At 55.0% G+C, this 26397-nt stretch overlaps 8 protein-coding genes across 8 annotated transcripts; 5 read left to right on the top strand and 3 right to left on the bottom strand.

Annotated features, from left to right (window-relative positions):
• Positions 1-124: 124 nt before the first annotated feature.
• Positions 125-1198, bottom strand: G647_03748 (uncharacterized protein; the record flags this gene model as incomplete). Its single annotated transcript, XM_008728093.1, has 1 exon — positions 125-1198. The coding sequence occupies one exon, from the start codon at positions 1196-1198 to the stop codon at positions 125-127; it is 1074 nt and encodes a 357-aa protein (XP_008726315.1).
• A 4433-nt stretch (positions 1199-5631) lies between these two features.
• Positions 5632-6851, top strand: G647_03747 (uncharacterized protein; the record flags this gene model as incomplete). The annotated part of the gene is made up of 3 exons (XM_008728092.1): positions 5632-5803; positions 5862-6143; positions 6208-6851. The coding sequence occupies 3 exons, from the start codon at positions 5632-5634 to the stop codon at positions 6849-6851; spliced, it is 1098 nt and encodes a 365-aa protein (XP_008726314.1).
• A 124-nt stretch (positions 6852-6975) lies between these two features.
• Positions 6976-8317, bottom strand: G647_03746 (uncharacterized protein; the record flags this gene model as incomplete). Its single annotated transcript, XM_008728091.1, has 2 exons — positions 6976-8118; positions 8186-8317. The coding sequence occupies 2 exons, from the start codon at positions 8315-8317 to the stop codon at positions 6976-6978; spliced, it is 1275 nt and encodes a 424-aa protein (XP_008726313.1).
• Positions 8318-10773: 2456 nt separating this feature from the next.
• On the top strand, positions 10774-16153 carry G647_03745 (uncharacterized protein; the record flags this gene model as incomplete). Its single annotated transcript, XM_008728090.1, has 4 exons — positions 10774-10806; positions 10854-11840; positions 11889-12204; positions 12267-16153. 4 exons carry the CDS (start codon positions 10774-10776, stop codon positions 16151-16153), a joined length of 5223 nt encoding a protein of 1740 aa, XP_008726312.1.
• Positions 16154-16767: 614 nt separating this feature from the next.
• G647_03744 (uncharacterized protein) lies at positions 16768-17754 on the top strand (the record flags this gene model as incomplete). Its single annotated transcript, XM_008728089.1, has 1 exon — positions 16768-17754. One exon carries the CDS (start codon positions 16768-16770, stop codon positions 17752-17754), a length of 987 nt encoding a protein of 328 aa, XP_008726311.1.
• Positions 17755-18841: 1087 nt separating this feature from the next.
• G647_03743 (uncharacterized protein) lies at positions 18842-21360 on the bottom strand (the record flags this gene model as incomplete). Its single annotated transcript, XM_008728088.1, has 2 exons — positions 18842-19702; positions 19816-21360. The coding sequence occupies 2 exons, from the start codon at positions 21358-21360 to the stop codon at positions 18842-18844; spliced, it is 2406 nt and encodes an 801-aa protein (XP_008726310.1).
• A 1424-nt stretch (positions 21361-22784) lies between these two features.
• On the top strand, positions 22785-23309 carry G647_03742 (uncharacterized protein; the record flags this gene model as incomplete). Its single annotated transcript, XM_008728087.1, has 1 exon — positions 22785-23309. The coding sequence occupies one exon, from the start codon at positions 22785-22787 to the stop codon at positions 23307-23309; it is 525 nt and encodes a 174-aa protein (XP_008726309.1).
• Positions 23310-23742: 433 nt separating this feature from the next.
• Positions 23743-25917, top strand: G647_03741 (uncharacterized protein; the record flags this gene model as incomplete). Its single annotated transcript, XM_008728086.1, has 3 exons — positions 23743-23820; positions 23878-23948; positions 24000-25917. The coding sequence occupies 3 exons, from the start codon at positions 23743-23745 to the stop codon at positions 25915-25917; spliced, it is 2067 nt and encodes a 688-aa protein (XP_008726308.1).
• Between the last annotated feature and the right edge of the window lie 480 nt (positions 25918-26397).

The following is a 26397-nucleotide window of genomic DNA, read 5'->3' as shown; positions in this document are numbered from 1 at the left end:
GCCGAGAGTAGATGCAGGACATAACCACAGGCGTGAGCGCTGACACTCTGTCGCTCGTGCTACTCTAAGTTCTGGTTCCATATTTCACCGCTCTGTCAGCAGGCCACCTGCTCCTCACACCTCCCTACGGACCCAATGCCTCTGTTTCAGCAATGCGGTAAACATACTTCACGGCACTCGCCTTGCCGGCCTTCAGATTCCGCAGGCCGGTCTGAACGCCATTCAGCCCGCCCGGGATGACTTCATATGGATGCCCAGTGAACCATCCTTCTTTCAGTCCTAAGCCAAACAGCCGGAACCAAGCATACCCAAAGTCACTCAAGTCTTCTGCAGATCCAGCGATGGGGTTCCCGTGTACGGCTCCCACGAGAGTGATGGTTTTCGTCGCCGTCGGTGGAATATCTTGGAACTCGCCCGGGAGAACAAATGTGATTTTGCCGTAAGCATCGAGTGCTTGGGCAATATTCTGAGAGCTAGTACCTTCGCTCACGGCGTCAAACGCATATAGAAGTTTACCGCCATGCGGGATGGCGCTCCGAATACCCTCCACGACTTTCTCGTCGCCGGTGCGATAGTCGATCACGGTGTCGCCCTTGGATTTATCGAGCAGACTTTCGACAAAGGGAATCCCTCGGCCTGCAACACATATGATTGGGTGGATCTGCGCCCTCGCGAGCAATTTCACCGCAAAAGCGCCTACTGCCGAGGCCGCGCCGTAGACGACGACACCACCAGTGAGCGCATCCTTTTGAGCCTGAGACACCGTGGCCCATGGCTCAGGTAGGCCCAAATAACAGAAGAGCCCCAGAGCCGCCGTCATAGCTGCTAGAGGTACTGTGGCTGCCTCCTCGAATGACGTCTGCTTGGGTAGGTGGAACGTAGACTTTTCCCACGCGATGGCATACTCAGCAAACGAACCGTGCTCCGTCGTCATCTCATGGAACGCCCCCACACGATCGCCGACCTTGAACTCCGTGACGTTGGGACCCACCGCCTCGACATATCCAGCAATATCATCGCCTGTATTCACGTTTTGCGGACCGTTGAATAGGACTGGGTATTTCCAGTCCTTAGGGTTGGTGCCGGAGACGACGACCTTGATGAGAACCTGGACTGGCAACGGCTGTGGAGTTGGAAGGTCTACAAGGCGAACTCCAATGTGGTTGGCGCCGTGGGTATAAACTTGCGCAGATTTCATGCTGATGGTATTGACAGAGTCTCAAAGAGTTGTCAAGACGAATTGGGTCACTGGAACGTTGCTGCACTCCTATGGGCCTGCAAATCTTCCTTGGTTGAATCCTAGCTTCGAGTTGGACCAGTAATGCCTATTGCTTTTGAACAGAAGCTTGTGGGGAATTTCATGAAAAGATAGGTTTATAGTTATAAGGGGAAATCTAGCCTTTTCGTACCCTGAATACTGAGCACGGTGTTCTCGACCGAGCGGCGGAGGAAGAGAGTCGTCGATGATCACGGGTTGGACGATTGAGGATACCTTCCCTGCAGACCAGACTCGCTGTGCATGGCAGTTCGGAATCATCAAGTACATAGTTGATTCGTTATCCTCAAGTATTATCAATCATGCGTTTTATGTGCCAGGACCCCGAATGCCAAAGCCCTCGAAGAATATTCGATCCTCCCACCCGATCATCGTCAGTCCATACAGCACGTCTACCCCGGTAATGTGTATGAGAAACATCTACATTAGCCAAACGATAGTTTCAGGCCACATGGCGAAGTCGAACGGAGGGTTGTCGCATACCAGGAGTTAGGTCCAGGGTGTCTCGACGAGGCTGGACTCTTCTCCCTTTGGGATGAGAGAGAGACTGACATTTCGCGTCTCGGCCAGTCATTACATTGACCGCCGGCCAGCAGTGATACTTTCGAAAGGCCGCAGGGCTCTGAACAGGTGATAAAAGGGGTACTGTAGCACGGGAAGTATGACTGATTGTGTAAGACTGCCAGGTCTTGACCTTCAGGCCCCCCAGTCAGACACGCTGTGAGTCTGACAGCATCGCTGATCTTCGCTGGTCGAGAACGAGAAAACCCATAGAGGTGGACATTTTAGCTGCTGCACCACTGAGCCACCGCTACGGGGGAATACCCGTTTCTCGCTCCCAGAAGAAGGAGGTGTTGCGCCAAATGTCCATGACTTCACAATGATCGACCCATCCGGCCATACTGCGGAAGCAAGTGGCGCTTATTTCCCTGAGAGCCGTGATGGATGGGATGTTGGGAAAGTTCAAGCACGTCCGTCAACGGCAGAAGAGAACCTTCTCTCCCAAAGTGAGGACTGGTTGTCAATCCTGCAAGCAAGCACGAGTCAAATGCGATGAAAGCAAGCCGATCTGCGAGAGATGCATAAAACGACAGACCAAATGCCAATATGAGGTTCCCATGGTCTGGATCTCCCAGTCGCCCGCTGCAACGTCCAACAAAGAGCACACCAAACGCACGGCGAAGCATGTTGCAGGAGAGATTCAAACTGTCGAAACGGCGACAATGCTGGCAGACCATCTGCCGCCATCATCAACGTCCCTGAGAAGCACACCTGGGTCTACGAATTTATCACAGCGAAGGAAGGGTCAGCCGGCCCTTACGGCCAGCACCGTCTCTCGGTCGGCACCATTATCGATCCACCACGTGGACATGTTGCGGCATGTCGCGCCTGTCACTGATCGGTCTTTGACCAGGTTTATGCCTTCTTGCGCTGACAGGAGGCACTTAGCAGCCCTTCGATACTTCCTCGAGGTGGCCGCCCCGAAAGTTGCATACAGCAAAACCGGGTCGTTCTTCACCACGACGCTCCCTCAAGCCGTATGGACACATCCAGCAATTCTGGAGTCGATGATTGCCCTCGCCACAATGTGTGCGTCTTTGCGCGGGACTAGCACTGCAGCATGGACAAATCATTCACCCACTTTTCATTACAGCAAGGCTATCAGTACTGTTGCTCGTTCCAAGCCTGTCAGGCACGTCACCTTGCTGGTCTGCATGCTTCTCTGGCTGTATGAACAGTTCGACAATCGACATACGCGAGCCATGTTCCATAGAGCAAGTGGTGCCAAGTTGCTGGCCGAGTGGCGGACGTGTGAACTCGGGAAGAATCGCACGACGGATGACTACATCGCCTCGTGCATCGAGCCCGCTTTCCTGACAGGATTCCGCTTTACAGCGCCTGTCAAACTGTGCCGTGAAGTGATGGCCGCGCTGTCCCTCCTGGTGCACAACCCTATCGAGAATCACGATAAATGCACGTACGATGAGTCAGTAAGCCACCTCCACGCCTGCGTCGAGGACTTCCTCAATGGACAGCCAGAAAGGTTTTCGACAAGCAAAAGCTCCCTGGTAAGAACCGCTTTTGCCAGTCTCCAGACGTGGGACCATCAGTTTGAGCACTATACGGGGTCTGCATGGGCGACAGAAGGTCCGGTATTGTTATCGTACGCCACCACTGTGGCTATGCTTGTGCAGAAGAGGGGATTTGTGAGCAACCACAGAGATACCGACTGGCATCGTGCGGCGGATTTCCTTCTAGACGAGACTGCGTCCGAGTGGTGTGGAGTTGCGCATCGTTCTCTCTTAGAGGGTGTTGCACTTGTTGCTGGCGAAGTAAGTAAGCGAAAGGTTCAAGTGACGGGGCAATCCATGTATTGATCACAGCGCCTACAAACTGATACATTACTTCTCGGTCGCCAGATGCAGGATAATTTTGTTCACTTTGGTCCTTTCATCTTCGCTGCCGAGCAGTTTCCTTGCCTCTTCGATCTTCAATATGATCTCGGTCTCATTTCTTTGCATGACATTCAGCACCAACTCTATGTGTTCCCCGTGCTTGGCAACTCGCCTCTCTCCGGCATTATCCATGAGCCGCATGTGAGCGGTGCTGAATACGCGAAGCTTGTCATCAAGTTTTCCTCCAGCCCCCAGCGGCGTGGGGATTACAGTGCCGCTCAAGCCACAGCCACAATCAGAAGCATGAGCATAAGCACAATGATCGCGGCCCATCATCATCATCATCATCATCTACCATTACCAGTACGAGTACAAGTAAGGGTAAGTGTAATAGTAAGAGTAGATGGACCCCCTCCAAGCAGATCGCATGGGAAGGCCTCAACTACCTCCGCGAGCTGTACGCGTACAAGGAGGCCTCCTCCGACCGGGCCCAGCCGAGCAGCGATGCTCCTCCAAGCCGTCACCTGGCGGTCGACAAGCTGGCCCTCCGACGAGGCGATCTGTCTGGCCGGGATCCTCGGCGTCGACGTCCACCCGATCCTGCAGAGCCCACCCACCTCGGAGGACCGCCTGCGGACGTTCATCCTCCTCTAACGCCTCTTCCCCGCGATCGTGCTCTTCTTCTCCGGCGCCAAGGGCAGAGGAACGATGATAGTTAAATTGGCACTTTGGTGGCTGCACATCGAAATCCCAAGATCACTCACCATCTAGTCGAATAAGTGATCACGGCTAGGTGCAACAACTGCCTGGGAAAGCCCGTGGAGCGGCGCCATCTAGGTCCGGCTCAAGTGCATTGGGGCTTAAAGGTAAAGGCCCTGCGAAGAGGTGGTTGTGATCGCGATAGAGAGAGGTTTGTTTGCCTTGGCTGTTGTGACGGCACGGCACATCGGTAAAGGGACGGAAAGAGCTCTGCCACGACATGGATTGCTCAATACGTAGAGACTAAGCTAGGGAGAAGGGGAAAGGTCGAGGTCGCTCGAGCCAGGACTGTAGTAATAAATGCTTCGGACTGCCAAGACTTGCAGCATGCCACGGGTTGCAGTCCTGCCCAGGCTTCCAGTCAATCAGGTCAGGCGCCGCTGTACCGGGACAGTGCGCAGCCAATCAGAGTGCGGGACAGAAGTCTGCCACTTTCGGCCATCTGTCTATGCAGACTCGTCGTGGCTAGGCGCAGCCTTGTCGACGTATGTCTGCACCGGTTCGTGACACCTACCTTACGCTAATGCGCCCCGCTAGCCCTTCGGCGGAACCCGACTCGAAGAACAGCGCGAACATTAGAGCCTTGCTGCCTACGCGCAAATGGGATTCCTACATGCGGTTCTCTACATCAAAAAGAAAATAACAGAGTTGAAAGAGGGCATGTCGTCAAAGCGAGTACTGTGTCTTGTGTCTGACGATACGCTCTTGTTAACAAGCAAAATATGGTGTATTTCAGCCACGCGACATGACGTGGATCAGTAGGCTCCAGGAGAGGAGAAATGTCATCTTAACTTCCTGTTGATGTAAGCGCAGGAGTTTCCAATTTCCGCTTCAATCGAAGCACACGTCCTCAGCTGGGGCTGCATATTCCTTTGTCAACGCGCGGAATTGTCTTTCTAGGGGAGAGAGGTCATGGTTTATCAGCACTAGTAGTGAACGGAATATCGCCGAATAGCGGGCTCAAGATGCTGCCGCCGTACAGTCACGGCAACGTTACCTCATAAATCTGTGCGTGTATGCGTTGAGTGCTTACAAAGAGAGACTCCGGCACTCCATTGCTCAATGGTAAAATTACAATGAATATATATTCATTAAGCCTCTGAAGAGCCGGCTTTGACATCCAAACCAAACTTCTGGATTCCTCCTTTCGCTCCACAAGAAATCACCGCCTTCGACCGCACATACCTATATCATAACAATATGAAGATATCTCATCTACTTTCGGCATCGCTTCTCCTGGTGACGGTCCTCGCAGGGGTTATCTCGTCCTTCCCTGGGTCAGAGCCGGCCATTGATTTACGAACTCTCGATGAGCAGTACGCATTGGCCCAAAACGAGACTGGCGACTTGGTCGTTCTCTGGGGCGGCGACGGTAAGTGATTCACATCATACATGACGAACCTCTTCCTGCTGGTACTAACTCTTGAAAGCCTTGGCTCAGGGGGCACCCACCATTGCGGCCTGGGAAGCACGATTTCCTCGCATCAAGCTCAACCTAACCGTGGATGTCTCGAAATATCATGACAGCCGCGTCGACCGCGAGTTCCAAATGTCTGGCTCAGACGGAGCGGACGTAGCCTTCTTGCAGACCTTGCAAGATTTTGACCGATGGAAGCGCCAGGGCCGACTTCTGCCCTACAAGCCTGCAACATGGGACAGCATCTACCCGAACGTCAAAGATCCCGATGGTGCATTTGTGGGCGCCTTTCTGGGTAGGATACTCCCTGTAGGAGCCTTCGCTAGCCGATCAAGACTGATTATTGCTCCAACACGCAGGTCAATTCGGTTCCATGATTTATGACCAAAATTTGGTCAACATCTCTCAAGTGCCCACCACTTTTAACGAACTCCTTGATCCAATCTGGAAGGACAAGCTCGTTCTTGTTTACCCACATGATGACGATGCCGTCGCCTATCTCTTCTCTCTTATCATCGGTCGCTACGGCTGGTCATGGTTTGAGTCTCTTACACGACAGAATGTGCGCTGGGTACGCGGTACAGGGACACCGGCCGCATTGCTGAACGCGGGCAATTCTACCTCCGCTCTATCTTTCACCACCAACCTGATCAACTCGACACATCTGGCACAAGGACCCACCTCAGATCCTCACGTCATGTGGCCGCAGACCGGGGCGATTTTCGCCACGTCTCCACGCCCCGAGAGCGCTAAGCTTTTCATGAACTGGATCATGAGTGATGAGTACCAATCTACAGTCGTGGCAGCATCAGGACTGCCATTTACCAGAACGGGCGTCAATGCTACCGTGCCGGGATCAAACGTGTGGGCAGATCAGTCTGTCGCATTGACGCAGTTTGGAAAGTTTGAGGTGAACAGGGAAATTGTTGAACAGTGGAGATTCCAATTCGAGACCACTTTGGGGACTGCACAAGGTCCGAGTCCGCTGCATCTGGGCATCTGAGCGGAAAAGAGAGGGTCGGCATCTACGCAGCAGCATATCTCGGGCCAAGTTTATGGATAAAACAAGCTACAGTCCCGTCCCGGAAAAAGAGCCATGCTGCTGCCTAGCGTACGCACGTACCTACCTACCTAGGCACTTGCCCCGTAATGTTCCAATGCACCCGACTGATGCCCTTGTTGCCCAACATCCACATCGTATCTAGCCTCTCGCCCGTGAACTGGACGTTCTGCACCGAATGGTTTGTCTGCACGCGGATCACGAGCTGGCCCGTCGGGTCGAGCACGTCGACGCCATGGCCCGTCGCCGTGATGACCAGGCCCTCACGACTGACTTTCAGCCCGTCGGGGATGTAATCCTGCGCCAGGTAAAAGGCACGCTTGTTGCTGATCTTGGTGCCGTTTTCGGCCACGTCAAACGCGTAGATCGAGCGCCTGCCCGTGGTGTTGTAGTGTTTTGTCCCCGGCCCGACTGCCGGGTCGATACTCCCCGTCAGGGCGCCCGTCTCGCTAATATACAGCGTAGACCCGTCGGGCGAGAACGCAATGCCGTTGGGCTGGTCGATGGTGTCGTCGACCAGGAACGTCGCGCCCGTGGCCGGGTTGAAGCGATAACTCGCCGTGGGGAGCTGGGGCGCCGTGTCCACTCGCCCGTTGAACCACGGGTAGTCTGGGTCCGTGAAGAAGAGGTCTCCGGACGTGGGGTGCACGGCCACGTCGTCCATGTTGTTGAAGTAGAACCCGAAATAGTTGTTCAGCAGCACCGTCGACGCGTTGGTGGTCGGGTCTACAGCGTGGAGGGCGATGCGCTGCTCCGTGCCGTTGAACACCGAGTTGTTGAACCCGCCGCTCGAGGCCCAGATGATCCGGCCGTCGTGGTAGACGCCGCCGTTGGGGGCGAAGATCGGGGGCTCGGTGATGTATTCTTCCAGGGTGAGCGGTTGGCGGTTCAGATCGATCACCAGCTGTGGGAGGTATTGCGACATGGTGGAGATGGGGGCTGCGACGGGCGGGAGCTGCGACATAAACAGCTTGTTCAGCTCCGGCACGTAGACGGGCGCTTCATGCACGTTGTCCCCGACCGCGAACATGAACTCGTACGTCGGGTCGGAGCCGAGATACTGCAGGCCGCGGGCGCGGTCGAAGACGACGAAGCTCGCGTTCTCCAGGAGGGCGAAACTCGGTGCGCTGGGCACGCTCGTATTGCGGAAGTCATAGTCCGCGGCCAGGGACGTGATCGACCGGTTGAAGTGGTAAGGGAGCACGGCTGCCTGGGCTGATGTTCAGCGGGTCTGACGAGGCCTCTTGGTACAGCATTGCTGATGATATCGCACTCACATATCTGTTCACACACACCACCGAGCCGTCGAACCCACAATCTTCCACGATGGGTTGTGATATCCCCGGCGGTTGCTGCTGCGCTGCCGCGACCGCTGCGAATGTAAGTGCGACGAACCCAAGGGTCTTCATCATGTGCTCGTGTTAATCTCTTGGATGGTTTGTTCAACAGCTGGGAAAGTCGGCCACAGACTTCCAGGCGACCGAGCACGTCTTACATACTCGTGTCGAGGCAGATTTTCTGCTCGTTACACATGATAATAGCCGAAGCTGTCTCCAACAACTCGGATTCTCTCACTCACCTTGCTGGACGAGGGTGTTAGCGGCATCTCAAATCTGAACCCCACGGATTTTTCCCGAGAGGTTAAGTGGCTGGGAGGACTACGGCAGTGGCAGCGGTAGCATCCAGTGCCGTCGGAACAGCGCGTAAGTCTGAGCTTCTCGAAGCTTCAGTCGTTGAGGCGGATTCACACCGTTCCTATCCACGGTAGGCCTCCGCAAACTCCAAACGGGACGCCGGTACAGGCCATGTTTGGGGAAGTTGGGGAAATGACGTGGAAGTCGACAGGACTGAAGATGCAGGAACGAAAATGTAGCTCGTAGCGTGACTTAACTCGTAATGGTATCCCTGCGAGTGTTGATCATCTTGGCGCTGCAGTCCTCGGATCGTTTGAGGCGGAGAAGCGTGAGGTCGGCCATGGCGGTGTAAAGTGAGCTTGTCTCCCTGTCAGACATCTTGGTCATTGTGCTTGATTTCACCGAGCTGGAAGTCATTCAGCATCTGCACTACAGTTCGATCAGAGCCAGTCCCATCCCCAAGGTCCTAGACTAAGCTTGGTAAGCCCAGCTGACGCTCCCTGCGTCCTTCAAGCTGCGTTTCGCATGAAGGTGCCGTTCGCCTCGCGTTAATTATTAGCTGCAACTTTGCTTCTTTTTGCTTGTGAGATACACACAAAGGCCTTGATGGACGGAGGGAGAAATTGCCCATTGGTGGCATGTTGAGCGCCACGTCAAGGTTGATGTAGGCATATCTTTCCACACAACATGAAGAGATAGCTGACGGGGCGTTTGGTCTGTTCGGCTCGGCACAGCAAGGATGTCGAGTCAGTCTCCATTCGGTATTGCAGCTCTTGGGAAGCAGATTTACCAATCTGCGGTAGAGCTTAAAGGCAGTCCGCAGACCCCAGCATTGACCTTCCTCGAATCCAAGGCGAAGTATCAGTCCGAGCCAGTAGAGGTGTTTGTAGCTGAATGTCGACGGAGTGGATCATTTCGGGCCAGTGGTTCCCAGTCCCCTGCAGCCAGGTGCGATGCTGGCGTCTGTGATGGCTCTGCCGTCGACTTCCCTGCGTGGGTACAGAGTAGTTTGGAAAGTATTCACTGGTGTCTGCATCGGCGACTGATCACGCAGGTGGCCACGGCCAACGAACCCACCGTTGGTGGTCACAATACTTCACCGTACAATGTTGGCAGGGTTACGGTGGGCGTCAGTGGCTCCCAATAGCATTCCCCTCTGCTTTCTCTCTCAACCTTTTCACTTATTGTCGTGCCCAAAACAACTTTATCGCGCGTCTGGACTCGACCCCTGAGCACTCTATTTTCATCCCCTCCCTCACCATGCCGTCGTGAGCTGATATGTCTCTGGATGTTTCCGAGCATGAAACGCGCGCCAGCGGTCGGGAAAAGGGGGAGCCGGAACCTCAAACAGTTTCATCAAGTCAAGCCTTCTTGGCTGCTCGGTCACCGCGATTCCGGGGCAGACTGACAGCCACATCATGGTCCATGAGTGGCTTTCAGCAGTCGCCCAGGCACCTGTCATCCCTCGACTTCGCATCGACCATCTCTTGGTACCACGGGGAACTCTTGGTATTCAGCTCGATCCACCCAAGCTCTGTTCCTTCGTCCACGCTCGGCCCAATTGTTTTGCTCGACCCACCATACTTGGCTCCTTTAGACCATGAAAGCGCTCATTCGGGTGCGAGACGACGCTGGCCCTGCCTACCATGCCGAATCCCCTCCCATTCATAAGCGATCTTGGCCGAAGCCTTGCTGCGGAGATCATCTTGCTTGACAGGCTGGGCGCTTGCTTCATCCACAGCATCGGTGCTGAAAACATCCAGGCTCAACAAGCCATTATCCCCTGGCCAATTCCATCACGTAACAATTGGCCAGGATTTGACAGACTTTCGAAGTTCGGTCTCTCTCCGATTCTTAAAACTTTGGCCCAAGATGCTTACTTCTTCTTGAGGGGCAGTTTATATACGCGGTAGGTCTGCACTTCCGTCTTCGTTCACCACACGACTAGTCCCTACCTTCTTTTCGTTAACAGGAGCTGGGCTCACTTCAAAGTGCCGGTCACTCATCTTTCTAGCCTCTGTGAACCTGCATTTGCTTCAAGCCTCTGTTCGACATTACGAAGTGATACCCCTGCTGTTAAATTGTGACAATTTGAGCGAGCGTTATTTATACTATCAACCATGTCAGAGAGATCTTGTCCTGTCAGCGGGCAAAAGAGTGGCCCAGGCTCGGTCTGCCCAGCTGGCGCTCAACGAGTCGGTCCTCGGGGCTGCGCTTTTGCTGCGTTCCAGATGACCACGCAAGCACATTACACCCCGAGAGGCGTAAGTATTGGCCGGAGCCGGTGCTGGAGTCTTGCTAACAGTAGCAGGTCCCGGCAGACGGTCAATCGATAGAGGATCTCGTTTCGCAGGAGAGACAAACCATCACCGACATGCTTCTTCCCGACGCTCCACCCAGGTCGGTCACCAATGGACTGGCGAATGCAGACCATCTGAATCCTCCAGACCTCGATGTCCTTGCATCAGCCCTGGGTGCTCCTGCTCGTCAAGTTCTTAACCGGGCCCAAGAACTTGGTCCTCGCACAGGATGGCGTGATGGTTACTTGACCAGCACACATGGCTTCTGCCCCCCGGATCCTTCAGCAGCACCCGCCGCGCTTGCTATGTCACCTGGGAGAATATGGTCCGACCTCTGTGAGCGAATGCCAGCGGTTGTTGCACGTGGCAAAATGCGTGAATCGATCTTGGCCTTACCACTCGTCTACGGCACGGAAGATGTCATCCCTGATCAGGCTTTGTGGGCTGCCGTTGTCTGCCTAGGTATTCTTGCGAGCGTTTACCGATACGAAGAACGCAACGACGGGCACGAAGGCATCAGCGTGACCGCCCCACCTGGGACTTTCAGAAACTTGTCTGGTGAGGCAGATGATGAAGAAGAGGAGACGAAGGGAATCCCGCGAAATATCGCCATCCCGTTGCGACAAATCTGCACGAGGATGGGTAGAGTACTGCCTCACTTGACCCAGTATGACGTATCGGTCTACAACTACAAACTCCGAGATCCAACCAGCATCAATCCATACGTGGCCAGATGTGAGAACATGGATCTGCGATGGCCAGTCTTCAACGACCGAGGCGAGGCCATGTTTCTCCTTTGCATGGCAGAGACGCATGGTTGCTTCACACAGGGCGTCGAGTTGATCACAAGATGCCAAGAAAGGGTCATGCTGAGGGATAAAGAGGGCTTACTTCGAGAACTCATCAAATTGAAAGCTATCGTTGACAGGTTCGTCCATGTCTTTCAGAAAATCAGCGTCAACCCGAATTCAGGCGAGAACTTTGCGAACCCAGTCGAGGTAAGGAACTCGGGTCTGCTTGAGCCTCCTAATGCTAATGCCTTTTAGTGGGGTCAAAGATACGCAAAATTCAGTGCTCCTCTTTCAAAACGGGTGCCCGCGCTGTCGGGCCTGGCTCTTCCAGTCTTTCTGCTGATGGACGCATTCATCGGGCGGAGGAAATATGACAGCTTCCTCGGGAGAGAAGCCCTCCACCTCCGAGCTTGGCTCCCAATGAATATCCGAGCTTTCATTGCCGCCATCGAGTACCACTATCAAGTTCCTGCGTTCGTCAAAGAGTCTGGTGACCCACGTTTGATGGGGGTGATGGAAGGCATCTTAGAGGCCTATCTGTCGGAACGAGGCTGGTTCGGCACCCATCGTTGTATGTTTGTTTCCGCCTCCTCTTCCAAGTGCTGCGGGTCCAGTTGACTGATCGGTGCACAGACAAGGTCTACGGCTTCCTGGAAGTCGTTGCAAAGACGGGACGAAGCGAGACAAATGGCAATGCCGGCTCAGCAGACGACGCCGGGAGACCATGGGAAGAAGTTCATAAAACACTTTCTGAATCCATGCGGGAGCGCCTGGAACCGTTCAGGGGCAAAGTCACACTACAGCCGCACGAGCTCCGTGGATCTTTCGAAGAATGCAGGTTCAAAGCCAGGATTTTATCTCGCTCCTTCGTCGACACCGATTCGTCTCGATCGACTGCCATGGTGACTTTCGGTCTAGAGGGTACTGGCATGACCTTCCAACCTGGAGATCGACTTGCCATTATGCCTCTCAACAGCTGGACGGAAGTCGGGAAGGTGACCGCCGCACTGGGACTTGACAACCTTCTTCAAGCCAAAGTGCCCGTTTCGCAATCGCCTGATTGGAGCCGCTTTGCTAAGCACCTCAGAACTCTGAACGGGACGGGCGAGGACAACTGGCTGACGGTGCGGGACATTCTTCGACGCGGCCACCTGGCGCCCTTGACGAAGGACCTGGTCATGGCTTTCCACATGGCTTTGCGAGCCTCCTCTTCGACAGTGGTCAAAGTTCTGGGCTCTGAAATGTGGCCTGTCCAGGGCACCGTGGGAGATTTGCTGCAGCTTGCCGTCGCAGAAGTCTCTCCAGCGATCTGGGATAGAGCGTTCGACCTGGCTGATCTCTCGTGGCTTCCGAAGCTGATACCGATCGAAGTCCCACGAACGTACAGCATCTCGAATTACTCCAACGAACTGCTTCCCAGCATACTTGACCTGACTGTTGCCCGCAATGAGTATCAGCTGGCGCCGGTCCTGCAGTCTGCATCAACGACCAACCAGCGGTATGGGGTCAGTAGCGGCTGCCTCAACCCGGATCCGTCGCACTCTGAAGAGATGCTTGACGACGAGGAATACCTTATTGGCATTTCAAGGCCGCTCAATTTCCAGCTTCCGGCCACCATTACCGGTCCTGTCGCGATGTTTGCTGGCGGCTCCGGTATTGCACCCTTCAGAGGCTTTTGGCAAGCGAGAGCGCAGACCAGTGTCGGAAGAAATATCCTGTTCCTGGGAGTGCAGTCAAGGGAGCGGTTTTCATACGAACACGAGCTCAGAGACTATGTCCGAAGCGGCCAGATCGAACTACACACTGCCTTCTCCCGAGACAAGAACGGCCTGGTCTTTGATCCCATGTCTCGCGAGCTGGTCGAAAAGCAGATGCCTCCTCGGTATCTTGATGCTGCTATCGTCGAGCAAGGTCGCACGGTGTGTGACTTGGTCATCTCGAAGAGCCAGGGTGGTCTCGGCGGACACTTATATGTCTGTGGCTCCTTGGCAGTGTACGAGACGATCATGTCTGGCATCCGGCAAGCCATCTACCAGAACTGGACATCTACGAAGGAGTCGGCAGACAGCCTACTGGCAAGAGCTTTTGCAGAACGACGCTTCATGCTGGACATCTTCATGTCACCACGGCCAGTCAGCTATGCCACTCCCCGGATACCCCTGTCGAAGCTGGCGTTGAACACCGGCCATCGCAAGGGTTCACGGATGTATATCGGCGTCCACGGCGGAGTGTACGATATTACTGACTTTTTGCCCATTCATCCCGGCGGCACTCTGATTGCTCAGGCCAGCGCCGGCCTGGATGCCTCGAAGACATTCGATGACGTGGCGCACACGACGAACCCGGAAGTGATGAGCTTGTTGTCAAAGTACTTTATTGGCCATCTCGCAACAAAGCCCGACTTCCGATCGACTGAACTCAGCAGCATCTACGACCTCTGGTACCAGTACCTCCGAAACTGCGTGGAAGCCTTGACCACCTTGCATTTCGAGGTCGACTACATCCAACGAGATGCCCGGACTTGGTTCCAGGGCGACCTGTTCAACATGGGCGGGGTTCGAAAATTCTACCAGTTCCAGTCTCGGTTGATGCAGAACGGATTCTCGACGCTATTTGGCGCAAAGCTGCAAGAGCTCCATTTGAAGCTGACTTTTGCCCTGGTGAATTCAGGCACCCCAGGCACTCGGGTGCCAGATGTCATCGGCACCATTACAAGGGCTCAAGCCTCGGCGGCGTCTGCAGCAGCGGCCAACGAGATTGCACAGATCGGCTCGTTCGTGTGTAACAACCAACAGGCTCAGTTTCAAGAGAACGGTATCCTGCGATATGCCCGCGCTGTGACCGAGCTGGACGTTCAGTTTTTGGAAGAAATCCGTGAGGATGTCTGTCTTGGGATGGACGCGTTCGAAGTTATCGACTCGATGAACTCGGCCACCGACAAGCAAAGACTCGTCAGTCTCAGCACGTACTTGCTCTCCGTCCTGGAACGAGTGGCCGAACGGCTTGATACGTTCTTCTCCCGACTCTCCAGAGAATCCATCTACCGCCCGGAGCTCGAGAAGAACCCGGCGCGGACTCGGTGGAACTTGCTGCGGCGCAAAATTCGGGATGGATCATTCTTCATCCTGGCACAGGGCACAGCGTTCACGGCGTCGAGCCAAACCAGGAAGCCGTTCCGTTCGACACGATACGCCGATCAAGACATTTTATTCGCCCAAGTCGTTTCTCAAGCCCAGCAAGCAGTGGATGTCAGCCAATCCAGACCGGAATACTCGAGTTCCAGCAGCGTCAGTGCAGACCAAGGGCGTCCAATGCGCCTGGCCGACTCGCATACCGCACGGGCAGCATCGAGTGCCAAGGCCCCGTCCTCGTTCGAAGCCCATCAATCACGAAATGCCCTTCAATCCATCTCCGGCTTCATGAACTTCAACAAACAGTCGATCAAGCGATTGAGCCAGCTACCCTCGGATCTGAGTTTCGCTCACATCATGGCCGCCTACGGCACCACAAACAACAAGAAACTGCCCTCTATTCCGCCAGTGATGGAGGTGTCTGAAGCTCACCGTGAAGCAGCGTTACGGCAAAATCAACGAACGAACCCCCAGCCGTCTCACGGAGTGCGCGACCCGCTCCCCTCGGCCTCTCCCGAACGCTCCATGGCCCGGAGACGAGGCGACTCGTCGGGAGAAAACATGCAGCGGCTCGTGCGCAGGCCCACCAACGGCTCCATCTCGAGTGCCACAGGACTTCCACATAACCCGGCACCAAGCGCGCAAAGCCATGCGTCCTTCATTGGTAGACCATTAGCACCACCTCAGTCGCGAAGTGCCACTCCAGCTTCTACCGCTGACCCTCCCTTGCCACTACGCCTCGCCAGTAGAAGTCGGTCCCGGTCCCATTCCCGGAACAGACTAGAAGACAACATGAACGGCCTGATGCACCGCACCCCGATTCCCATGGGCATGACGGAAGAAGAATCCGGCGTCCCCGGTCCGGCAGTCCCGGCCGTGCAACCGCAACTCACCCGCCGCAAAATGTCCTCCGCATCAGCCTCGCAATACAAAACGATGGGAGACGCGGAATCCTTGCGCAACAGTCCTTTGGCGCGAAACCCGCCCATGTCGGGCATGCAGGGCGTGCAAGCGCCCGCACCAGGCGTATTGCCTCTTGATCCCGCTCAAACGGCTTCTCAGATTATCAATGACCGACTGCTGGCGCAAATGCAGCAGCAGAACGATAAGCTCATGCAAGCCCAGCCTCAGAGTCAGGCCATGAAAACCGGGGCGTCTGTCGGGGGTGATCCTACGCTAGGTGGCAGTGGTGGTCTGCGGACGTTGAAGTTGGCGCCGGCGCCGACGCTGAATTCGCCGTTGAGGACGAGGCAGGGTGGGGGCGTGGGAATGGCAATGGGTACATTGAACACGATGCGCGGATCTGAACTTGCGGAACAAGGTCCTGTGGACAACGGTCTGGGTGTTGGGTTCAGAGGGGCACCGCTTTTGCCGCTGAATGTACGGTGAAACGAGAGACTCGGTCGGAAAAGGCAAGGACACGCAAAAGGAGACCACGGGTCTGGGGAGGGGACATGGCGAGTGTCTGTGTTGATGGGCTCTGGAGCTGAGGCTGGGTCTGGTTCCGGCGCCGTCTGACAATAGTGTAGATTAGGTCCCATCATGGCAACATGCAACATCACCATCGACTTGGGAGACTGTCTCCCGTGTACGCGTATGTGTATATGTATATGTTCTACAGTGCTTCTAACCATGTGGCATCCTATCGAGAATTCACTTCGGCAAGGAATTCTCAGGTGCTAGAGTGATCGGTATATTAATGACGACGACGCCGCCGCCGCCGCCGCCGCTTTGGCTACCTCTATCACTACATGCTCAGCCTTGCCCGCCACATAGTCATGAGAGTTTCAGCCCCGCGGACAAAACAACTCTTGGCACTTGGTGGTCCACTTTCACTTCCACCTGAGTCCTTGGTTTCGTTCGTCCACGAAGCAGCCCGTCGGCCCCAATGTTTTGGCGGTAGGTTCACTCTGGCACTTGAAAGTCGAAGTCAAAGGTCCAAAGCCGCTGCGTGCTAGAGACGTAGGCACATTGCCCGGGCCAGGAACTACTGCGCCCCCGCCATGCCGCCGGTACCAGTCCCAACAGCGCCAGCCCTCTCGCCCTTCAAACCACGAATAGTATGCTACCAACAAACATACCACCACCCCGACGACAACAACGAATACTGCTCACTCCTCCCGCTGCTGACCAACCCGTCGGGGATCACACACGTGATCCTCGCGGCTCTGCACGTCAACTGGGAACCCGGGAACGTGACGCTGAACGACGACCCGTCCACGCACGCCAAGTACACGCAGCTCTGGGACGAGGTGCTGGTGCTGCAGGACAGCGGGATCAAAGTGCTGGGCATGCTCGGCGGGGCGGCGCGCGGCACGTTCGCGCGCCTGGACTACTCGGAGTCGCGGACGGACGTGCCCCTCGCGCGCTTCGAAGCCTACTACGCACCGCTGCGGGACTTGATCCGACGGCACGCGCTCGACGGCCTGGACCTCGACGTCGAGGAGGAAATGTCTCTCCCCGGTGTGGTGCACTTGATCGATCGGCTGCGCGCGGACTTTGGGCCGGCCTTTCTGATCACGCTGGCGCCCGTGGCCACGGCGCTGATGGCCGGCCGGCGGCACTTGTCGGGCTTTGACTATCGCCTGTTGGAGACCCTGAGGGGTTCGCGCATCAGTTGGTACAACGTCCAGTTCTACAACGGGTGGGGCGGCCTGCATTCGACGGACGCGTACGATGAGATCATGCGGAATGGCTGGGATGCCCAGCGGGTGGTGGCGGGCATGTTGACCAACCCCAAGCACGGCGGGAGCGGATATGTGCCGCTGGAGCTGACTGCCGCGGTGTTGAGCTTGTTGGTCGAGCGGTATCCCCGGTTTGGCGGCGTCATGGGCTGGGAGTATTGGGATGCGTTGCCGCAGGAGGGGCACGATCGGGCTTGGATGTGGGCTTATTGCATGGGCTTGTGCATGGGCATGAAGAAGGTGCGGGATGTGGCCATGGTGGTGCAGTTGGGGAGGGGGCTCGCGAGTGTGGGTGTCAATCGGTGACATGTGGCAGTAGCATGTGACCGCTGTGTGAGATCGAGAGTCATGGAGTTGAGGCTACGTGATGTGTCTTCGGGGAGGGAAGAAGAGGGCAGACGCACTATGAGCGGCTCAAGGCGGTCAAAAGGAGGGCGATTGCCCGAAGTTCTAGCTGTCATGATGGATCACGAAGACATGGCCGTATACTGGCTGCTTAATGTGTCACGATGGATCAAGAAGACATGCTCGTATCCTGGTCATGGCTGCTTGATTTACCAAGATGGGATCAACAGGACGAGACGCTCTGAACAGTCAGCATCCTCTACTTTACGCAACGCGCACCACATTGTCAAGCATACGAGGCTGGTGATCCTCGAATGGACAGGATGCGGCAGAACGGGCGACTTCCTTTCGCCTATCCCGCTCTCGCGGTTCCTCTTTGGCAACCTCCCAAGAACTCACCGCTACACCGCCACGTCCGACTAGCTATGTACAGTACTCCGACGGATTCCGCGCGATGGCACATCCACGTCACAGATGTGGACGTCATGTATCCATTTAGATGTCCAGGCCGGAACATGTAATCCTGCAGCAGGGAGGCTGATACGGGGAGACCTGCGAAAGACTCTCCGACAATGCCCACGCTCACAACACATGTACAATACGAAATGTATGTATTCGGTACCGACGCGACGTATAGTGGACGAGAAGGACATGCCCGAACATTCTTCTTTCACCGTCTATTCGTGTGTTTCCTGGTTGCATGTTCAACTGGTCTAACAGGGTGATAGCTCAGATGGGGGAAAGATCAAAAAGCAGCAATGAGTTTTGGGTGGCGGCAGAGAAGAGAGTCCTTATTCAATGAGTCGGAATTGTGACTCTGAAGGAGTAGGTATATAGACGGCCCTTCTGCCCCTTGTACAGTGTAGGAAACAAGCCCAAGTATAGGCTATAGCTGCATATATTGTTACATGGCATCGTTTTCCGCCCGGTATACATGCATGCTTGTGGGATGTCGGACAGCAACGCGGCAGGAGGTGGTGCAGAGGACAATTCGAGAGAACACACTTCAGACGGGTATATGAGGCTACGAACTGTGGGTGATCGGTATCTACTCCACTTTGACAAACTTCCAGCCCTGATCTCCATTGTCCATCCTGACATTGAGCGTCCTTGCCCATTTCTCGAGTTCATCGATGGGCGTCAAGCCAGAAGTGTTGTGTTGCTCCACCACCTTCGCATCCAAACCGTGGTAGAGGAGTGGAAGAAGAGATTCCTTCCACACGGCTGCTCGACGACGCGCAAGTATACCGGCTGGATTTCCACGCTCTGTCGCCGAACCATCCATTAATGAAGCGTTCTTAGGACGAGCAAGCGACGTCTCGATGATGGTGGCGCAGAGGAAAAGAGCTGTAAGTACGGCCAACGTGCCCGGGAGGATCAACCACGGCCACCGGACCTCGACGCATGTGTCTTGTTGGAAAATGGTCCCCTGCGCCAGGAAATTGGGGTCGAACGAGATGCTCGTGTTGCTGACTTGGAAGTACCTGCCCAGGTACGTGCCGTTGCTGTTTTGGCGGATATAGCTAGTCATGGCCAGGGAAATGTTCTCGAACAGAGACTCGACATGCGGGAAGGAGATGTTCCCTCCGTTGTAGATGGCCGCGACCACTGGGTTCGTGCTAGTGAAGGCGGCGCGTCCATCAGAGCCATAGGCCGTGACGGTGCCGTTGAAGATTTGGCTTTGCAGATACTCGTTGATGCTTGTCATGGCCAGGAAGAAAAACTCGTACAGACATTTCGGTGGGACGATGTCAGTGGCGGACTGGTTCGTGCCATACGTCGCGTTGAGTTCCCACATCCCGGTTGATGGGTCAATGTTATGGTCGTAGGGGAGCCAGACCATGGAATCAGTGATAGGATAGCCTTGGTCTTTGAGGGCTCTCTTCTGTTGGCCGCTGAGACAAGGGACCTGCATTATCGTCAGAAAGTGACCTCGCTTGTTTCACACCAGACATGGGACCGTGATCGGGAATAGACATGAACTACGGATTTGGTATAGGTTAGAGACGAAGAGAAACCTACATAGACAGAGGCCTTGGAGACGCGATAACTATATCCCCAGTTCCGGGACGTGGAGATGAGGGTTTCGTCGACGGTGCCGTTGGAAACCGCTGCTGTGTACGTGCGGATGCACGGTACTAGAGAGCACTGAGCCGCACCATAGCCGCGACATCCCCAGGCTGTTTGAGCATGGTGCTTCTCAGCTTCGGAACATGTTGGATGTTCCATGCCACTGTTTGCATTGTCATCCGTGTATGCTCCGTACAGGATCTGGAAGTCCTTCTCATGGGTGATCGCAAAGGGACTGGGCGCGTTAGTGCCAGACTCAATGACACTTGGATCCAAAACAGCTGTTACCAGATACGTTGCATTTTCGAACGTGACGTATTGGGTGCTGTAGCCGGAAGGGAGGGAAGTGTTCAACGCCTGTATGATGCTTGTCTGGTTGAGGAATGTATACGGCACGTCGAAATTTGTGACCTTGACCTGATCAGAAATGTCGCTGCAGTTCGAACAATAGCCAAGCGTATGGTAAGGTTCGGAAAATTGACAGTTCCCACTAGGACAGTCCGAGGTGATCCGCTTCGCTGCTTCTGCAGAGAAGACACCCGCATTGATTGCTGACGCTAGGCCTGGAGTCACCGTGTTCGCGTTGACTCGAAGCTGAACACTTCCTGCTTCCTGGAATAGACCAGTACGTGGCATGGTGGCATTTGTGCCTGTAGATGCTTGGCTGCAAGAGTAATAGTGGACAACTTGTTGAGCAAAGGGGTCGATAGCGATGGTGAGGACAGTGATCAGAGCTCCCAGTGTTGCAAGGAGGCTCCTCCCATGCAAGGTCAGTACAAGCAAAAACGAACCCCAGGGCCCTCTCGACGCATTGTCAAACCGAGAAAGGTCAATCAATGGGCGCGCATGGGGACTACCGAACCAAATCCACTTTTGCTGGCTGAGTGTTTTTGTCGCTATGAAGAGGATAGAGCCTCTCAGGATGACGGTGAAAACGGCGATCAGCGCGTTGATGGTGATACTGTAGCGCCAGGAAGGCAGTCGACGATGCTGGTATGGGGCGATGACTGCGACAATCGCAGCAAAGGCGCCGAACATGAGAATGAGGAAGGTCATCTCTGACCACCAATTGTGCCAGAATCCTCCAAGGTCGCGAGCACTTTGTGCCGGCGCCTTAGCTAGCCGTTGATCTGGAATTTCGGACCCATTGGTGACCACGACTGCTTTGGCAACTGGTTTGCGCGGTACAGGGGAGGGACTAACTGGAGGCAGCGGTGGTTGAGCTTCCGAATCCGAAGTAGCATTATCAACAACTTGAGGATGCTCCTGTGTTTCAACATCGGAGGCCGAGTGTTGGTGATGATCCTGCGGGCCATCCTGAGTTGTGCCCGGAAAAGGGTCTTGGTTGTCACTGCCGTCTCCCGCAGGGTGTGACTGATTGTCAGGCTCAACAGCGCGCTGGGCCGTAGGAGGCGTGTCGTCTTTGTGAGTTGGGTCACCATCATATGGCAAATGAGCATCACCGGTATTGCCAGGAACTGGTTTGTCTTGTGCCATGTTCTACCACATTCTGAAGAGTCGAAGGAAGGGAGAAGACCAAGCGAGTTCAGAAGACTCCATCTGCACAGAGAATGCTATCGATGTAACCCGAGAAGTCAAGCTGAGCCTCATTTTCACAAGGCGCGTTCTCTCCAACGAGGCGCTGTGCCGTTCTTGCATATGCAAAATGGTAACGACCGAATGGTATCGCATGATATGAGGCGCCAGCCGCACCAGCAGCGCTAAAGGTAACGGGAGCAGTCTGGAAGTCTTGACACCTCCTAGATCTGCAAAATACGCATTAGCCTGGCTCTCGCTATATGGCTGCCTTGCTGCGTGTGAACGGCCCCGCACTACCCTGGGGAGGCATTAGGCTGGTGTCAAAGAGACTAAAGCAGCCCAGAATACAGACCTCGTGTGCGGCATTCGGGGCGCCTTCGCACCGGTCCTTGACACGGCTGGAATCTTTGCCCAAGCTGTTAGGTAGGAGTGCGCGATCCATAGAGAAGGAAAGGAAGACAGCAGATCACACATATCTCGACACCAAGCCCGATTGTACTGTGACTCGGTTCGAGCGCGGTAGGAGGCCTGATGTGCTGTTTGTCGCTTGCTGTGTACGCGAGGCCACGATACTAGTGCAGAAGGTGTAGTACATGGGTGCCGCTCACCTACAATCAACTCATAGCATAGATGTCTCATGATCAATGTACGAAGTAGTTTTGTCGAGATTACCGGGTAGAGAAAGGGAAGTATGTTGGAGTGGTCGAACAATGTCAAGTGGCCTCAGTGGCCAACCGTAACTCATACGGTCGATTACTGGCATTGGAGACGCCAGCCTCTCTAACTGTTCGAGCCGTTCCATTCAGTTCCCGCTCAGCCTCAAACCTTGACTTGCTTCACCACTGCCACGGCACTATGTCATGATGGACTTCCCGCTGTCGCATGAAGCTTCTGCACCATTTGCTTACTCTTTCGGGGCGCAGATGCATGCGCTGGCCCCCAAATTAGAAGAGCGTCCAAGCACGCCGCCTTCTATGCTTTGGATCCTTGACATTTCGAAATGCGCCTGACTTCGTCCTACCGACCAATTGACGCAAGTGCCATTGATGGGTAAGTTACACGAATCTGTAGGGCATCTGTTGTCCGGGCGTACCACGGTTTGGGACGTTCTTCAGGTGGCGAGGGGCAGTAGCTTGCTTCTTCGTTGAGTCTCATTGATGGAAACTCGGGCTAAGGAGACCCCACGGTGAGTGTACCAATTCTCAGCCTGATGGGCAGTATGGAAGGGACATGGTGAACACGCCCAGCGAGCTCTATAAAGGAGTCCGTCAAAGATCGAGGATAGTAAAGCCTCAACAACTACCGTCGTTGACTGCCCAGGGAAACTCTGAACACCCGAGTCCGCCATAACCCAGCATCCATCTCCAGGATATCTATCGACGATGCATCTTTCATCCTTCCTTTACTTCCTCGCCTGGATTAGCACCTTCTTCGGTACGTGTATAAGCGCACCCACGAAGAATGTCCACCACCCTGCCAGGCCGGTCAGCGAAGCCTCCGTCGACAGACGCCAATTACAAGTGCTTGTTGACGTGGCTGTGATCATTACCGCGGCTGAGACCGTGATTGAAGGCATCCAAGACCTGATCGACCTCATTGACGGTGACATCGAAGAAGCCGAAGGACAATTTACACGCGGCATCGTGTCAAACCTTCGAGATCAGTATCCCACCATGAACGTCCTGGTGTACCACAACCAAGACTGCGGCTACGATCTCTACGATGCCACCCATGCACATGTCGAGTTCGACATCGCCCTGGGCTTCACAAAAGGGTATGAGGTTTGGGTCTTCGATCATGGCACATTCAACCTCGTGGGCGATGGCGGCTATCAGAATTGGGCAATCGGCGGGAGCTTCGAAGGGCCCAGCAGCGAAGTCACTTTCTATAGCATGAACGGGAACTAGTGAGCATCCTTGGACAAGAAGATATTGGTGCATGCTCATGCTTGGAGATGGTGTGTTTTTGTGAGCGTCGATACCAAAAGCAACTGGCGCATACGTGTTACTTCAATGTTCTCATAGTGATAATGTCTTCGGCAGTCATGCCAACACCTCAATAATGTAATGGTATTCTGTTTCCAAGCCCATGCTGCAGTTGTCATGGCCGGCATTCTTCACTGACTCATGATTCGGGACCGTCGCCGTCCGCCTATCACGCCCGCATGGTTTGCAATCCCTGCCAACTGCGTCATTGACACACCAAACCGACGCGGCCTCATGCCACAAGCCTGCTTCATACCTGACCTCACATCTGCTACTTACCAACTTTTGAACAACCATGTGAAATCCATGGCTCGTCGCTGCCTAGGCAGTGAGAGCAGCTTCTTCAAAGATCAACATGCCGTCCACACCAGAAATTGTCGCGGGGACGAGCTCATCTATCCTCAGGCTTGCTGCCTTCGTCTTTCTAAGATGGGTGCGCACTTCAAGCACCACTTCAAGCGGACGGCCAAATTATTGACTGGTGTGTTAGATCCCCGGCTGGCCCTGGCCTCCGACCGTACTGACGGCGCTGGCGATCTATCTGACCACTGTCTTCGGTTGGTCCGAAGCATTCGGCTCGAGCAGACCCACGCTGCACGAAGCATTTCCTAGGCTGTTCCCACATCCCGACGAGGACGAGAACAAGCAACGTGATGAGAAGGAGGCGCCAACCATACACGACCATGACGAGCCGGTATTGTACGAGGACGAGAAAGCTCTATTCAAGACACTCGTGTTTGGAATACCCGACTGGCGTCACCCCGCAAAGAGCTACCTGACAATTGCGGCGAATGTCCTGCTAGCATTGTTCACCTTGGATCTGGTCTTCCGAGGCCCTCTCCTTCATGCGGAGAAGGACTTGAGCTTCGCGCGAGTTGGATATGTCGATACAACTTCTGCAAAAGTGTTGATCAGGGAGCCGGACCCAGCTCAATTCCCCATATACGTCTACCTGTCGCCAGCCGACAAGACGCAATGGAAGACCACCGACACAATATATTGGATGGGCTCGGACACGGATTACACTCATGCGCTTACCTTTGACGGTCTCCAGCCCGCAAGGAAGTATATCTATTCGCTTTCCAATGACAAGTCCGGGACCTTCACCACAGCGCCCGCACCGTACTCGGACGCAGCCAACAGCTTGACCTTCCTCACCTCGTCGTGCATCAAGGCCAATTTCCCCTACCGTGCTAATGCGCACTCGCTGGCAATCCACGGCTTCGGCTATCTGTCCAGGGTCGTCCGGTCCTTACCGTCTCCGGCCTCATTCATGCTCTTCCTAGGCGACTTTATCTACGTGGATGTGCCCATCCGGCTGTCCTACTCGTTGGCACATTACCGGGCAGAATACCGCCGCGTGTATGCTTCCCCATCATGGTCACTGCCCGGGCTTGACGCTCTGCCCTGGATCCACACTCTCGACGACCATGAGATCGCAAACGACTGGTCCGCTGGGAACGAGACCGATCCCTTCCCTGCGGCCTCAGACCCCTTTATCCACTACCACGTCTCCGTCAATCCACCCGTCCCACCAGGAGCACCCACCGGCCCCGAAAGCAATACGACGTACTTCCAATTCTCGCACGGCCCAGCCTCGTTCTTCATGCTCGACACCCGGCGGTACCGCACCGACCCCGAACCAGAATCAACCTCATTCTCGCCATCGGCCTCGCCCAAAACTGCAATCCCTGGGTCGTCTGCGGAATCGTCCAACTCCAATCCTCACAGCATGCTCGGCGCTCAACAGCTCTCCTCGCTGCTGAGCTACCTCTCCACCCCCGAACCACCGCACATACACTGGAAAATCATCGCCAGCTCCGTGCCCTTCACCAAGAATTGGCGCTTCGGCACCTCGGACACGTGGGGCGGCTTCCTCGGCGAACGCGCACGGATCCTCCAAGCCATGCACGACGCAGAGCGGGTCCTGGGCATCCGCGTGATCATCCTCTCCGGCGACCGACACGAATTCGCAGCAATAAGGTACCCGCCACCCGTGATCTCGCTAGCACCCATCGCAACCGGACCGGTCCCGGCATCACTATCTTCTTCTCTTACCTCCGCGACCGAAGCCACAGATACAGATACACCCATCCAGCGCGATCAAACCCCCGCGGCAGGCCCGCACGAATTCTCATGCGGCCCACTATCGATGTTCTACCTCCCCTTCCGCACCTTCCGGCAGATCGACGACGAGGACGTGCCCATCACGTACATCCCCGACGGGAACAGTAAAGTCGGGGTGGTCGAGATCCGGAACCTCCGACGCGACGCAGGACCTCAGCAAAGTCTCTTGAAATACAGCCTCTACGTCGACGGCCGCCTCACGTGGGAGTACGCGCTTAGCAGTCCGGGTACTACCGCGAGTGCCTCGTCGAGGGGGGTGCTGGGTGGGGACGACAATCGTCGCGCACAGGCGTGGAGAGGGTGGTTTCAAGGAATAGGCTTACCGCGTGGCTCAGGGTCGTCGCGGTCGCGGTCGCGGTCGCGGTCGCGGTCGCGGTCGCGGTCGCGATCGCTGTGGGAGTAAGAGTAAGAGTAGGAGTAACAGAAAGAGTACACGGGATAGCGAATATATATTCCAATGAGATGTTCCTGATCCTGCCCCTGTTCCTGCTCTTGCATTGATTTGATTTGACTTTCTCGCTCGTCGTTCGCTTTCTGCCGTATCACCGTATCAGGTATCATCAGTCTGTCCGGATGTCGGTAAGACAAGCGGACAATGTATTTCGTTCACATTCACGTGTCAGCATGTACGGGAGCAAAAGGAAGCGGGACAAAATATTTTGGTTCACACAGTAGGAAGGTACTAGGTATGGGAGCGTACATTTAGGATTACAGCCCCAATACATAGCAGGCAGCACACGCTCCGGACGGGGATATTGCTAGGGGACATTACCTCCCATTTTGAATGACCCAAATCATGGTTGTAAACACATGCAGATCTTAAGGTATTTATTGATGTACCCAGGCCATGCGCCGAATGCTAACTTTGCAAATCTTCACAACG

This window comes from Cladophialophora carrionii (genome assembly GCF_000365165.1).
Source record: "Cladophialophora carrionii CBS 160.54 unplaced genomic scaffold supercont1.3, whole genome shotgun sequence".
NCBI lineage: Eukaryota > Fungi > Ascomycota > Eurotiomycetes > Chaetothyriales > Herpotrichiellaceae > Cladophialophora > Cladophialophora carrionii.
Note: the sequence above shows the minus strand (reverse complement) of the source record. Positions and strands in the feature narration are given on the sequence as shown.